General features: G+C 42.1%; 1 protein-coding gene across 6 annotated transcripts in view; it reads left to right on the forward strand.

The window, feature by feature from the left end:
• Positions 1-16,163, forward strand: part of dgki (diacylglycerol kinase, iota) — a 254,803-nt gene that overhangs the window by 119,204 nt on the left and 119,436 nt on the right. For 5 of the 6 annotated variants that reach the window (XM_043708940.2, XM_043708943.2, XM_043708942.2 and 2 more), the window contains 3 exons: positions 4,161-4,235; positions 5,939-6,034; positions 10,045-10,127. In XM_043708940.2, coding sequence (XP_043564875.1) covers positions 4,161-4,235; positions 5,939-6,034; positions 10,045-10,127 — 254 coding nt within the window. The remainder of the gene's footprint in view (positions 1-4,160; positions 4,236-5,938; positions 6,035-10,044; positions 10,128-16,163) is intronic. The other variant, XM_087997517.1, reaches the window with a different exon arrangement.

Below are 16,163 nucleotides of genomic sequence, written 5' to 3' on the forward strand. Positions count from 1 at the left end.
AATGTAACATTAGGTCCTTTGAGATACTGAAGGAACGGGGGAAAAAATTAACAAATTAACTGAAATTAAAACTGAAAATGGAAAAAAAAAGAGAACTTGCTGAGTTGCCAGTAGAGCACAATTCATGACATCCGGCGACACTGATCCACCAAGACACTCACCTAAGATAAGGTCAAAACGTAAATTGCTTTTGGTTCTGATTCATAGCATCCGCGGTTCTTTCCGTTTATACCTAAGTTAAGGTATCTACCGTAAAATGCGACGTCCCAACTTTAGGGACAATTTGGGGTCACGCAGCTGCCATTAAACCCGGATTGAGCGTTGGCGACTGCGCTGCCCCTTTAAATCCTCGCGCCTTTTTTTTTCAAACGAGGAGCGTCATCTAACGGACAGATTTCGCCGCGTGCACATGCACGGGGACGGGGGCCGTCCTCACAGTGTGTGCAGCCACCCCACCCTTCTGCAAGTTTTGAATCCCTCGAATCTTCACTCTGGGTTTGCGGCTTCTGTCATAAGTCAAAACTAACATATACTGACACCGCGGCGGGGCAGGACAGATAGGATTTCGACCCAGAATGTCTGGTCTCAGGGGTGGCGCCAAATCACTGCGCCACCAACGACCTGGAATCATAGAATCCCTACAGTGTGGAAGCAGGCCGTTTGGCCCGTCAAGTCTACACCTGAACTCCGAAGTGCAGCCCACTCAGTCACAACCCTAACCTATACCTGCATTTCCCATGGCCAATCCACCTAGCCTGCACATCCCTGGACACTAATGGGCAAGTTAGCATGACCATTCCACCTAACCCAACATGCCTTTGAACCTCCCAGACTTTGGCTTTCGAATCAACCTATACCTTCATGGCATTCACATCCTGAGGTGAGACTTGACCCCAGATTTTCTGGCTCCCCAGACACCGTGCACCATAGATAACGAATGGAGAAATTATTGACGAAGATGGAATTTGACGAAAGACATCTAAAGGGCAACAGATTAGAAAGAAGTCCACCATTAACATCCCATTCAGCAAAATGTAAATTCACCAGAAAGTGTATGATGTAGCAGCTATTATAGAGACTTGGTACAAACTGGGCATGTTTGGATTCCTGCTCTGAGGAGGGACATTAAAGGCTTTGGAGGGAGTGCAACCTGGGTTTATCAGATTGATTGCTGGGATGGCAGGTCTGATGTATGAAGAGAGACTGGATTTGTTAGGGCTATATTTACTGGAGTTGAGAGTGTGGCGCTGAAAAAGCACAGCAGGTCAGGCAGCATCCGAAGAGCAGGAGAGTCGACATTTCTGGCAAAATCCCTTCAACAGGAATGAGGCTGTGAGTCGAGGGGGTGGTGAGATAAATGGGAGGGGGTGGGGCTGGAGTTTAGAAGTGTAGGATGGGGGGTCTCATAGAAACTTATAAAATTCTAATAGGCTTGACAGGACAAACACAGGGACGCTGTTTCTGATGACATGGGAGTCCAGAACCAGGGGTCAGAGAATAAGGATACAGGTTAGCCAAGTAAGACTGACACGAGAAGAAATGTCTTCAGACAGAGTGTGGTGAGTCTGTGGACTTCCCTGCTGCAGAAACAGGTTGTGGCAAAACATTGAATGTTTTCAAAATGGTGTTAAATATAGTTCTTTGGACTAAAGGGATCAAAGGATCTGGGGAGAAAGCAGGAACCGGTTATGGAGCTGGATGATCAGCCATACTCATATTGAATGGGGAAAACAGGCATGAAGGACCAAATGGCTTCCTGCTCCTATTTCTATAATTCAGAGCAAAATATTCCAGGTTGGAGTTCTTTCAAAAGACAAGGGAAATTGGGAAAGTAAAAGCTATAGTACCAGTATAATAAAAAATACAAACCTCAGTTAAAAAAACAGAATTCATAAGCATGATCAAGCAGTAGAATTAATGAGGTGTAAAGGATGCAAAAGGTTCTGGGAGGGATTATTGCGGTGTTATTGACATTAATGAGAGATTTATAAATACCAAAAGGAGGGAAATATGCAGCAAAAAAAAACATAGTGGGAAATTTTAGTTTTCACACTGACTGGAAAAAATAGATTATCTAGATTGACTAGAATGTAGTCAAGGCAGGTTTAGGAACAACTTGTTTTGAAACTCAAAAAGATCACAATTCCAGATATAGTCATGAGTTTTAAAAAAAGGACCAGTTAATGATCTGACTGTGGTGGAACATCTCATGAATGTGATTATAAGGTTTTATATTAGATTTGAAAGGAAGAAGAATGCTTGAAATTGGTAATGAGAGTGGAATTGTAAATATATCAATGATAAACATATTCTTGCTATACTGTTAACGGCAAAATATTACAGATGCTGAGAATCTAAAACAAAGATAGAGATTACTGGAGAAACTCAGTAGGTCTTGCAGCATCGGCAGAAACATAAACAGAGTTAACATTTCTACGGTGGCTCAATGCTTAGCGCTGCTGTCTCAAAGTGCTAGGGTCTCGGTTTGATTCCCACCTTGGGCGACTGATTGTGTGGAGTTTGCACATTCTCCCAGTGTCTGCGTGGGTTTCCTCCCGGTGCTCTGGTCTCCTCCCACACTCCAAAAGATGTGCAGATCAGGTGAATTGGCCATGTTAAATTGCCCATAATGTTAGGTGCATTAGTCAGGGGTAGATATAGTGTAGGGAAATGAGTGGGTTATTCTTTGGAGGGTCGGTGTGGACTAGTTGGGCCGAAGGGCCTGTTTCCATACTATAGGGAATCTAATCTAATCTAAAAGTCAAGTAAATTTCTTTAGAACTGGTTCTGAGATAGAGCTGGCAGCTGTTCAGAGGAGACTCAGATTTGACAGTCAGCTGACAGGCTCCTATAAATGTGTTTGCCTGTGGGGATGCCCTAATCCATAGAGTTCTGAGGCTGATTTTGAAACCCTTATTCCAAACTCACACAACAACTTTTCTCTCAACATTCCCTCCCACCCAGTTTTAACTCTGGGGTTAAGTCTAGTATGAACGATTAACATAGGGTGACAGCAGAAAAATGGTTATTGCTCATTTCTGTTGCACAACTCAAGCCCTCTGAGCTCTTAAGAATGTGTTTACTCATGCTGAGAATTAATTTGGTTTCTAAATAGTTTATTTAGCCAGATTATATTGACGCAAAACTTGAGAGAATCTTCCCTTGATGAAACTTTTTAAAAGGTTATCCTTCCTCCATCTCTGAAAGACACTCAGAATAACCCAGAAAAATAGCCTTGACATCAGTGGTGGTCATTCAAGGTTAGAAATCTATGTATCACATCAATTAGAGGTTTTATATCTGAACAAATGAAAAATATTTACTTTTACCATAAATGGTTCATAGCGTGGAATAACCAAAGTTGTATCAGTATTTGACTGCAAAAGGGTTCAGTGAGATATTATTCATCTCTCTTGGATTGAGAAATATTAGGGATGAGATTGTCTGACCTTTTACAAAATCTATTCACACAATATGTAGCAGGTAACCACACACCTGGAATCATCTGAAACAATCTGGGCTGTGCGGAATCTATTTAATAATCCCATCTAATTCTGAGAACAACCTGCTGTATAATTTCCATATTTACTTACAAACGTATAAGCAACCAATCAAAGTAGGCCACTTGGCTCTTCAAGCCTACTGCACCAAGTGATAAGATTTTGCTGAGCTGATTTTAACTTCATCATTTCTCATATCCCGAATTATCTCTCATCCCTCTGATAATCAAGAATCTTTTTACCTCTCCCTGATCCAGTCTTGATCCAGATTCTTGATCTCGTATTCTCTACACCAATGAGATAAACCTCCTATTCAAAAATTTTTATTTGGGGAAAAGCACATTTTTTTGCCCAGGTTTTATAACAGAGACATGTGACCACCATTTGACCCCTCGAATCTGCATCGCTATTCAGCTAGATCATGGCTGATGGAAATAGTTCAGAAGATAGAATTAGGTTTATTGTCATGATTTTGCAGGAGCACTGCACTGCAACCCAGATGAAGTGTATACAGGGGAAGTATCTTTGGGTTTATGTTGACAGGAAATTGGCTTTTTACATCAGTATCATGTTTGCTTCAGAAGGCAGTTACATCTCTGTCAGAAAGCAGCACTAAACGTCTATGGTGACATCCTGTTTCTGATCATTGCCTCTGCACAGAACTCCTTCAAGTCTTCAAGTAGAAGGAAAAAGAGGACATCATTGAAGAGAAAAACCAGCAGGAAAGGAGCGGACGTGAGTCGGGCCAAGGAACTGGTCTATACTTAATTGTAGAGAGAAGGTTGCCTCAAGGGGCCCTGTTAAAAGCCAAGTCACTTTTAGCACAATTTTAACTTCCCTTTAAGATCTTATGTTGTACAAACATTGCTTAAACTGAGGGAGTTATTGATGGTTTGGGGGAGCTAAATTAACTCCAGAAACAGATGTAATCATTAAACAAAGGGTTACTAAATCCAGGAATAGATGTGATTATTAATTGAAGGGCAATATATCCAGTGCAAGATAGAACTATTAACTGAAAGGGTACTGTGCCCATTTAGAGAGAGTTTAGGGTTACTATGTTGTCTGTGTAAGAGGCTCTCAATCCAGCAATAATCAAACCCAATTAAAGCAAGACATCTGAATTGACTTCAATAAGAAATACAGCCATTAATCCCTGGAGTTCCTTGAGGCTTTTAGAAGATGGCTAATCTGAACCAGTTATCATTTAGATGTCTGGGGTGTCATTCCAATTGGTAAATGTTTAGATGGTTTAGTGGTGCTAAATGCATCACTTCCAGGCAGCAGAACATCACATCCCAATAACATTCTAAGTGCTGACTGTACCTGCCTGAAGCTCCCTCAGAGACTCCTCTGCTCTCCTTACGTAACTTTGATGATGTTTGGTGTTAACAACATGTCCATAAATAGAGGAGGTTTCCACCAACATTTTTGGCAGGAACACTAAGGAAAGAAACAATTCCCCCTTCCAAAATTAGATCCAGGATCTGAATCAGTTACTTCAAAGGGGAATATAAGTCGAGTAGAGGGTGCTGTTTAATCAATCCCCCTTTACCATTTCTAAAATTTCAAGTGTCTTGATAAGTAGCATGGCGGAAAGGAAAACGCACACAATTCAATTCCATATTGGGTCATCTTGTCTGCAGCAGACATAGCAATTGCGATGTTTCACTTGCATTCAGATTCTTGGCCAGTCAACCATCCTAATTCTTATCATAATGAATGAGTCCACTCCACATCCATAGGGCTACTCAACAGCAGTGAGACCTGCTGAGAAGGAAGCGACGTAAACTGAAATTTGAAATCCACCAGACAGCTATGTATGCACTTTTAGGGTTAGTGAGATCGTTTTACAACAAATCTGACCACAAACCTCACCCTGCAAGCCACTTCCCAACAAGTTGACACATTTTCTGTTTACTTCACTGGTGCAAAGGAACTACTGCTGTGTAACGCCTCTGCTGGAATTTGTAATCCAAGTTTTTGGCCGCCCAAGTAACACCAGTTTATCCATTGAGTGCATGTTGGGTGAGAACAGCATTGGGCTTGGCTGTGTTACCCCCCTTGGCCAATGAACCTGCCCACACACTGTCAAGATCTGCACATGAGAGTAATGAGGTACTAGAGGATGTCCAATACCTGTGCCAAGGTGACTGCAAAATGAAGGGAGAAACCTTGGTGGTGGGGAGTGGGACATGATTCCGGGCAGATGGCACTATACACGTCTTTACGGTATAGAGGGGATGAGGATGAAATTTACTCAGGTTTCACATTAAGGGTTGACAGTGTGCAGAGCAAGTTGGCCTCCCACAGCTCATGGTGGTACATGTACATATAATTTCAGTTGGGCAGGGCAGCTACTGGACCGTATGCAGTGCCGCCTGGTTCCCACTGGAGGAGGCTAACCTTGATTAATGCCTTGAGTCTTGTTTTGACAGGAAAGCAAATGGAAGCCATTTATAATCAAGCCTATCTCATCACCCTTGATGAAACCACTTCTGGTGTTTGTAAATCCAAAGAGTGGCGGAAACCAGGTTAGTTAAAGGACGGCCACTAAAGGTTAGCATGGGAGATCTATTGGAATTGATCTATCCACCAGCTCACTCATCAAATCAATATCCACATATTAATTCACTGCTTCTGGAATTGATTCTCATTTTAACACATGGTTGTACAATCCTGTGTGCATGTACACTTTCTCAAGAGCAACTACATATGGGAAAGAAGTGCTGGACTAGCCAGTTATACGCAAATTCCATGAGGGAGTTAAAACATATGTGTATTTACTTATGGCTCTACAGAAAGCAAACCAGGCAGCATCTGTGTTCAAGAGATGGAATTGTCCACCTAATTTTCCACCTTATGTTAATTGTCTTATTGGGGGTTGCTGGATTGTTCTCTGTATGGACTAAGCAGGTTTTTGAAGCAGCATCCCTCTCCATTGTGTGGCACACGCTGAGCCTGGTGCAAAATTTGTGATTTAGCATTTTGTTATGCCTTCTTCCAAATTAATTGACATTTGAAATATCCCTGTGGAACCTCCACAATGGTTTGTGTGCAGGCTAGCTTCCTGTTGGTTGTGCTTGGACAAGTATGTGGTTATGTGTTTATCAGTGTGTATGTGTCTGTCGTGTGTGTGGTGTGGGATGAGGGGACCAGGAAGGGACTCTGGAGAAGAGCAGGCGAAGTCCCTGGTCTTTGCATCAAAGCTCCTCCAACCACAAAACAGAGTGAACTCAGTTGATGGTGCTCAAAATGAATTTAGGCCATTAGACCATAAGACATAGGAGTGGAAGTAAGGCCATTCGGCCCATCGAGTCCACTCCGCTATTAGATTAGATTAGATTAGATTAGATTAGATTACTTACAGTGTGGAAACAGGCCCTTCGGCCCAACAAGTCCACACCGACCCGCCGAAGCGCAACCCACCCATACCCCTACATTTACCCCATACCGAACACTACGGACAATTTAGCATGGTCAATTCACCTGACCTCATGGCTGATGGGCATTTCAACTCCACTTACTCGCATTCTCCCTGTAGCCCTTAATTCCTTGTGACATCAAGAATTTATCAATCTCGGCCTTGAAGACATGTAGCGTCCTGGCCTCCACTGCACTCTGTGGCAATGAATTCCACAGGCCCACCACTCTCTGGCTGAAGAAATGTCTCTGCATTTCTGTTCTGAATTTACCCCCTTTAATTCTAAGGCAGTGCCCATAGGTCCTAGTCTCCTCGCCTAATGGAATCAATTTCCTAGCGTCCACCCTTTCCAAGCCATGTATTATCTTGTAAGTTTCCATTAGATCTCCCCTTAATCTTCTAAATTCCAAAGAATACAATCCCAGGATCCTCAGCCGTTCCTCGTATGTTAGACCTACCATTCCAGGGATCATCCGTGTGAATCTCCGTTGGACACGCTCCAGTGCCAGTATGTCCTTCCTGAGGTGTGGGGACCAAAACTGGACACAGTACTCCAAATGGGGCCTAACCAGAGCTTTATAAAGTCTCAGTAGCACAACGGTGCTTTTATATTCCAATCCTCTTGAGATAAATGACAACATTGCATTTGCTTTCTTAATCATGGACTCAACCTGCATGTTTACCTTTAGAGAATCCTCGACTAGCACTCTCAGATCCGGTTGTACTTTAACTTTACGAATTTTCTCACCATTTAGAAAGTAGTCCATGCTTGTATTCTTTTTTCCAAAGTGCAAGACCTCGCATTTGCTCACATTGAATTCCATCAGCCATTTCCTGGACCACTCTCCCAAACTGTCTAGATCCTTCTGCAGCCTCCCCACTTCCTCTGTACTACCTGCCTGTCCACCTAACTTTGTATTATTGGCAAACTTCGCTAGAATGCCCCCAGTCCCTTCATCCAGATCATTAATATATAACATGAACAGCTGCGGCCCCAACACTGAACCCTGCGGGACACCGATTGTCACCGGCTGCCATTCTGAAAAAGAACCTTTTATCCCAACTCTCTGCCTTCTGTCAGACAGCCAATCCTCAATCCATACCAGTAGCTCACCTCGAACACCATGGGCCCTCACCTTGCTCAGCAGCCTCCCATGTGACACCTTATCAAAGGCCTTTTGGAAGTCTGGGTAGACCACATCCACTGGGTTTCCCTGGTCTAACCTACTTGTAACCTCTTCAAAGAATTCCAACAGGTTTGTCAGGCACGACCTCCCCTTACTAAATCCATGTTGACTTGTTCGAATCGGACCCTGCTCTTCCAAGAATTTAGAAACCTCATCCTTAATGATGGATTCTAGAATTTTACCAACAACCGAGGCTAGGCTAATTGGCCTATAATTTTCCATCTTTTGTCTTGCACTTCCTCATGTTTCTGCCATTCCAGATACCCTGACCCTCAAAACAGGCCAGTTTCTAGTCCTGTGCTCAACAAACATATAGGTTGAACCTTCAAATGTTATTTCTTACAACAGCATAGCCTAAAAGTCGTCAATATTCAAGTTTATATAAGTGAGCTTTGGAAGTGAAGGTGCTCTTAATGACTGTAAAAAGAAAGGAGGTGTGACAGTTTTCTGTAATAGAAATTAGCATGTATAATTAAAACACATGCGACTTGGGTAGTGTACTGACATGAATAGAGAACTGGTTGGTAGACAGGAGGCAAAAAATAGTAGTAAACAGGTTTATTTCCAAGTGCCAGCTAGTGACTAGTGGGGTTTCACAATGATCAAAGTGCTTGGTCCGCAACTATTCACAACATATATTAATGATTTAGAATTACGTGTCATATCTTCAAGTTTATTGATGACAGAATGCTGGGTGAGAGGGTGATCTGAAATACTTAGTTTGATTTGAATAAGTTAAGTAAATGGGCAAATACATGGCAGATGCAGAATATTATATATAAATCTGAGGTTATCTACTTTGGTAGCAAAAATAGACAGGTAGATTATTATTGGAATGGTGACAGATTGAGAAAGGGGATGTGCAAAAAGACCTGGCCAGTTGCTGAAACTAAGCATGCAGGTGCAATAGACGTGAAGAAAACAAATGGTATGTTGGCCTTCATAGCAAGAGGACTTGAGTACAGGAGTAGAGATGTCTTGCTGCAATTGTACAGGGCATTGCTGAGACACAACTGGAGTATTATAGTATTTCCTTATTTAAGGAAAGATGTTCTGGCTATGGAGAGAGTAGAAAGAAGTTTACCAGACTAATTCCTGGCATGGCGGGACTGATGTACGAGAATAGACTGGATTGGTTAGGACTAAATTGACCAGACTTTTGAAGAATGTAGTGGGAGGGTTGGAGGTGTGGTGGGGTGGGGGGCTGGGTGGGGAGGGGGGGCGGTGTTGATCTCATTGGAGTAGATGCAAGAAGGACATTCCTAATGATCAGTGAGTCCAAAACCAGGCTAAGGGTTAGGCCTTTTAGGACAGAATTGAGGAAACTTTTCTTCAACTAGAGAATGGTGAGCCTGTGGAATTCTCTACAACAAGAAATTGTTGAGGTTGAAACATTGAAGACTTTAAATAAAGATTCAGATATAGTTTTTAGGGCTAAAGGGATTAAAAGGTATGGCAAGAAAGCAGGAGCAGGGTATTGACTCGGGTGTTCCACCATGATTAATTTGCATGGTTGAGCAGGCTTAAAGGACTGAATGGTTTACTACTGCTCCTATTTTTAAAATTTCTATGATATGTCACTTTAATATGATTATAAAGTGTCGACTTGACTCAGATGACTTTGTCCATTCCCCTGTTACAGATTTACCAGGAATACACACCACTGATAACCCTGTGCCTCTCTGTTCTGATACAGTTTTGGATATTTCTTCTATGAACTGGGGCACTGAAGATGCAATTGCTGGGCTTTCTAGAGGCTAGGTCTGGAATTGGCACATTTGTAACTTGAAGGTTGCATGTGGCCCTTCCTGTTTGGCCAGGTATTCAGTCAAAGGGAACTGATGAATGCTCATCATTGGTGGCTCTTCTCTATCCCTTGCTGTTTTGTCATTTATACATTTTCACTGGGTTGTTTTTTCTCTTCTACTTTTAGGGGACCAAGGTGCTCCAGATGTTCATGTGGTGGCTAAACCCACGGCAAGTCTTTGACCTCTCACGTGGAGGGCCAAGAGAAGCGTAAGTCAAGATAACCCGTGCATTATCTGTATAGGATTGAATGTACTTTGGCTTAAATATATTTGGCATCTAAATATAGTGTCTACTCTACAAATCCTACAGTCATTACTAACATTTTCGATATTATTTTCTGCAGTACTACATCTCTGTTCATTCCCTCGAATAGACCTCTATCACTGATGAATGTGAATGCAGTTTTTAACATAAAATTCTAGTTAAGAAATTAAAATACTGTGGATACTGGAGATCTGAAATAAAAACAGAAAATGCTGGAGAAAATCAAACTGACGGCACCAGTGGAGAGAGAAACAGAGTTAACATTTCGAGTCCAGTATGACTTGTCTTGAAAAAACTGAAAGATGCTGAAAAATGATCAGGGGAGATAGTGGAGCAAATGGTGAGGGTGCTCATGGCAAAAGTCAAAGGGAGTGCTAATGGTAATAGAGGAGTAATATAGATGAAGAATAGGTAGGTGGAAACAGTAGAAAAAAGGTTCTGCTGTGCTGAGAGCAAACCTATGCAAACAAAGTTAAAAATCACACAACACCAGGTTTTGGTCCAACAGGTTTATTTGAAAGTATAAGCTTTCGGAGCGGTGCTCCTTCACACCAAAGAGGAGAACTCCGAAAGCTTGTACCTTGAAATAAACCTGTTGCGATATAACCTGGTGTTATGTGATTTTTAACTTTGTCCACCCCAGTCTAACACTGGCACCTCCACATTTATGCAAACAAGACACTGCGCAGATAGGATTACTCACCCTTTGATTATTCCCAGTACATCTTCCATAGATGCCATCAGACCTGCTGAGTTTCTCTAGAACATTTTCTTTATTTTAGTTAAACTAGCTGTACCCTAGACCTCTGTGGGAAGCTAGAGATGTGATTGCTGGGCCTCTTGCTGAGATATTTGTATCATCGATGGTCACAGGTGAGGTGCTGGAAGACTGGAGGTTGGCTAACGTGGTGCCACTGTTTAAGAAGGGTGGTAAAGACAAGCCAGGGAACTATAGACCAGTGAGCCTGACGTCGGTGGTGGGCAAGCTGTTGAAGGGAATCCTGAGGGACAGGATATACATGTATTTGGGAAGGCAAGGACTGATTAGGGATAGTCAACATGGCTTTGTGCGTGGGAAACCATGTCTCATAAACTTGATTGAGTTTTTTGAAAAAGTAACAAAGAGGATTGATGAGGGAAGAGCGGTAGATGTGATCTATATGGAGGTCAGTACGGCATTCAACAAGGTTCCCCATGGTTAGCAAGGTTAGACCTTATGGAATATAGGGAGAACTAGCCATTTGGATACAGAACTGGCTCAAAGATAGAAGACAGAGGGTGGTGGTGAAGGGTTGTTTTTCAGACTGGAGGCCTGTGACCAGTGGAGTGCCACAAGGATCAGTGCTGGGTCCACTGCTTTTTGTCATTTTTATAAATGATTTAGATGTGAGCATAAGAGGGATAGTTAGTAAGTTTGCAGATGACACCAAAATCGGAGGTGTAGTGAACAGCAAAGAAGGTTAGCTCAGATTACAACGGGATCTTGATCAGATGGACCAATGGGTTGAGAAATGACAGATGGAGTTTAATTCAGATAAATGTGAGGTCCTGCATTTTGGGAAAGCAAATCTTAGCAAGTCTTTTACACTTAATGGTAAGGTCCCAGGGAGTGTTGCTGAACAAAGAGACCTTGGAGTGCAGGTTCATAGTTCCTTGAAAGTGGAGGAGGCTGAGGGGGTGACCTCATAGAGGTTTACAAAATTATGAGGGGCATGGATAGGATAAATAGACAAAGTCTTTTCCCTGGGGTCAGAGAGTCCAGAACTAGAGGGCATAGGTTTAGGGTGAGAGGGGAAAGATATAAAAGAGACCTAAGGGGCACCTCTTTCACACAGAGTGTTGTACATGTATGGAATGAGCTGCCAAAGGAAGTTGTGGAGGCTGGTACAATTGCAACATTTAAAATGCATTTGGATGGGCATATGAATAGGAAGGGTTTGGAGGGATATGGGCCGGGGTGCTGGCAGGTGGGACTAGATTGGGTTAGGATATCTGGTCGACGTGGACGGGTTGGACCGAAGGATCTGTTTCCATGCTGTACATCTCTGACTCTATAACAACTGTGTGACTTACAAATTGCATAGTGCAGCACTGGTTGACAATTTCACCCAGTGTAAGATTAACCATACTACCATCTGCATTCTCAGATGGGAGAAGGGGACAGAGATACTTATTCAGCACAGTTGAGATGAGATTTCCAAACCCAGGAAAGGATTTAATTTATATAAAATGTATCAGTAAACAGAATATAGTTTTCACAGAAATTGATCACAGACAATGAATTGTCTAATGGTTCAGGTACTATACAAGCAATCAAGAAGCTGTTAATAGTGTATTAATTGGGGCAGCTTCCCTGTACTTATATGTGTAGTAACATGTTGGAAGTGTATTTGTTAGCCGGGGCTGCAAAAACTGTAATGTGTCTGACTCTCTATAAATGAAAGCTTACAAAGCTACCCTAACTTTCACTGGCTGGCTATCTGATGTTTACTAGAAGTTATAGGCACTACATTTGGGTCAGTTATGCCAAATTTTTGAGTGCTGTGTGTGCCCTTGGTTTACTCATGGTGTAGTCACACATTCCTAGTATGAATTGTGCCACACACTACACTGCTGAGGTCATTAGCAGGGGTGTGGGGAGCTCCCACTGGACATAGACGGACTGGGGTAAGATCTTACACCAGTCAGTAGATTAGATGTTGATGCTGCTGCCTTTTTGGAGCTCAGTCTTCCAGCTATTGCTCTCTCTTATTCTCAGGCAGATAAACATAGACAGCTGGAGAAAGGACCGTGTTCCCCTAAAACACAGCCAATACAATCTAAAAAGATCTTGATCCCATCAGGTTAATTATTGATGATTTTCAATTGGCTATTGCGACATTTGCGCACAGGGTTGGTGCTACTTAGTCTTCTCAAGAACTACTAAAGTTCACAGGGAGTGTGGCAGCTCTAGATATATACCGTCTTCACTTCAAAACTTCCTCACAACTTAAGGGCTGTGTGGTATGTGGTATTGTCACTGCGTTAGTAATCCAGTAGTAATGCCCTGGCGACACATGTTCAAACTCTACAACGATACTGATAGAATTTCTATGCATAAATCTGGAATATAAAGCTATTATCAATGACCAGTGACCATCATTGATTGTTCTAAGAACCTATCTGGTTTAGGAATCCCCTTTAGGGATAGAAATCTGCTGTCCTCATCCAGGCTGGCCTACATATGACTCCAGATCTACAGCAATGTGGTTAACTCATAAATGCTCTCAGAAATGTCCCTAACAACACCAAGAGCAGGGACGTAAATAGTAGATCAGTAATATATTGTCACTTGTATTTTTTACAAAAACAAATACAGTGAAATGTGTTTAAGTCACCATACCACAGTATCTATAATATTAATAGAAGGCATACAGAAGAAAAAAAAATTTAAAACTTAAGACAAAGTCCATCTTAGTTCAACTCACAGCTCCTAGGTTCAGAAAAAGGCAATACTGTTTCTGAAAGCCGACAAAGCTGCCACCAAAGAAAAAGACCGCCACTCCTGGCCACTGGAAACCAGAGCAGGATGCCAGGTCGAAATCACTTCATCGCCGAAGCCGCCACCAACCCAGATCGATCGAATCCCAGGCCATGCCACCGAAGCAGACCACCACCGGACATGAGCACAATGATTACAATGAACTGCTATCACCACCACAGCAGCTGTTAAAATCTAAGCAGAGCAGATGGTGAAATTTAAATTTGAAGAAATCTGGATGGCCTAATGGCAACCCTGTAACTACTGTTAATTGTCATGAAGAAAGCACATCTGGCTCACTAGTGTCTTTTAGGGAAGGAAATCTGCCATCCTTATCCAGTCTGGCCTATAGCAATGTGGTTGACTCTGGGCAATTAGGTACAGTTAATAAATGCTGCAAGCACCCCTCACCAGAATAGGACTCCTCTTAGAGTCACAGAGGCCAACCGTGATCCCAAACTAAACTAGTCCCACCTGCTTGTGCTTGCCCCATATCTCTCCAATCCTTTTTTACTCATGTATTTATCCAAGTGGCTTTTAAATTTTAAAGGAATATTTTTGTTGATTTATAGACACTGTTTTCTGCTCTATATACATTTTTATGCACTGAATACACCGTTTTATGATCTGTAAAGATGTTACTTCACAACGAATCTGAAGAAAAGGTTCATGTTGAAGGTCATCAATGCTACCCAGTGACATTGTTAAAAAGAGGAATGAGTTTCCCATAGGAGAATATAGGGAGATCGGAAATCAATTAAAAAGTTGAACGTCAAAGATATCTATCTAGAATTGCTCCTAGTGTCACATACTTGAAAGGTAAAACTAAAGGAGAATAAACTGTAGGAATGAGTGTTTGAAGAGATGATATAGGAGAATATCTTCTCAGGGGCTAGTATAGTTGAGTGGATTTAACATAGAGGTGGATTTAACCATAGCAGGGAAATGGGAACCTGAGAAGAAACACAAGTAGGGAAAACAAAGTTGGAAACGGAAAATGGAAAAGTATAAAGCATGTGTGGAAGGCAGAGGAAACCAGGGCTAATAGCCAATAGGGCCAAAGTACAAAAGGAAGTTTTAAAAAGTCTAAAGTACTGCACCTGAATACGTGAATCATTGGCAGTAAACTGGATGAATTAACAATATAAATAGTCGTAAATGATAATGATATGATCACAATTGCAGAGACATGGCTGTGAGTGATCAAGTCTGGGAAATGAATATCCAAGTCAAAAAGTGTAGTGCTGGAAAAGCACAGCAGGTCAGGCAGCATCCGAGGAGCAGGAGAACCGACGTATCGAGCATAAGTCCTTCATCAGGAATGTTGGGGGGAGGGGGGAAACAGAAGGGAACTGAGAGATAAGTGGGAGGGAGGGTGGGGCTAGGGGGAAGATAGCTAGGAAGGTGATAGGTAGATGCAAGTGGGGTGATGGTGATAGGTCGGAGCAGATGATGGAGCAGATAGGTGGAGAGGAAGATTGACAGGTAGGACAGTTCAAGAGGGTGGTGCTGAGTTGGAAGGTTGGTTCCGGGATGAGGGGTGGGGGAAGGGGAGATGAGGAAACTGGTGAAATCAACGTTGATGCCTTATGGTTGGAGGGTCCCAAGGCAGAAAATGAGATGTTCTTTCTCCAGGTGTTGGGTGGCTAAGATTTGGCGGTGGAGGAAGCTCAGGACTTGCATGTCCTTGGCAGAGTGGGAGGGGAAGTTGAAGTGGTTGGCCACAGGGCGGTGGGGTTGTTTAGTGCGTGTGTCCCAGTGATGTTCTCTGAAACGTTCCGCGGGTTGGCATCCTGTCTCCCCGATGTAGAGGAGACCACATCAGTATTAGCAACAATACTGAGTGAATGATTTCTTGAAGTGTTTACAAGATGGTTTTTAGACCAACACGTTGAAAATCCAACTCAGGTATAGGCCGTCCTAAGTTTAAGAGAAAGTCCTATTTTGAGAAGTCCTTTAGGGAAGAGTGAATACAACATGATAGAATTTTTCATTGATGTAGAAATATGTCAAATTGAGATATGTAGTGAAATATTCTAATCTGAACTAGGGTCCTAAACCTAAACAAAAGTAACCATGAAGCTGTGAGTGGAGAATTGCATTATACTAGAATAGCTGTAATATGTTGGGTAACTTCATTAAAAGGTATGAAGTGGACAGTCAACAATATTCATATTTAAGGAACGAATGCATGCACGAGTTATACATTACTTTCGGTGTAAAATTACAATAGGAACAAAGGCCTAACTACAATAACAAAAGAAATTATGATAGAATTCGATCCAAAGAGGAGACCTATAAAGTTTCTAGAAGTAGCAAGCTTGAGGATTGAAAGCAGTTAAATTCAGCAAAGGAGGACAGAAAAATTGATTTTTGAAGAATAGATTATAAGAGTAAACTTGTAAGGAGCATAACAACTAATTGTAATAGTTTGTATAACTACGTAAACAGAGAAAGGT

This window comes from Chiloscyllium plagiosum, unplaced genomic scaffold, assembly GCF_037043375.1.
Source record: "Chiloscyllium plagiosum isolate Xiang-an unplaced genomic scaffold, Cpla_swu_hap1 HiC_scaffold_19, whole genome shotgun sequence".
Lineage (NCBI taxonomy): Eukaryota > Metazoa > Chordata > Chondrichthyes > Orectolobiformes > Hemiscylliidae > Chiloscyllium > Chiloscyllium plagiosum.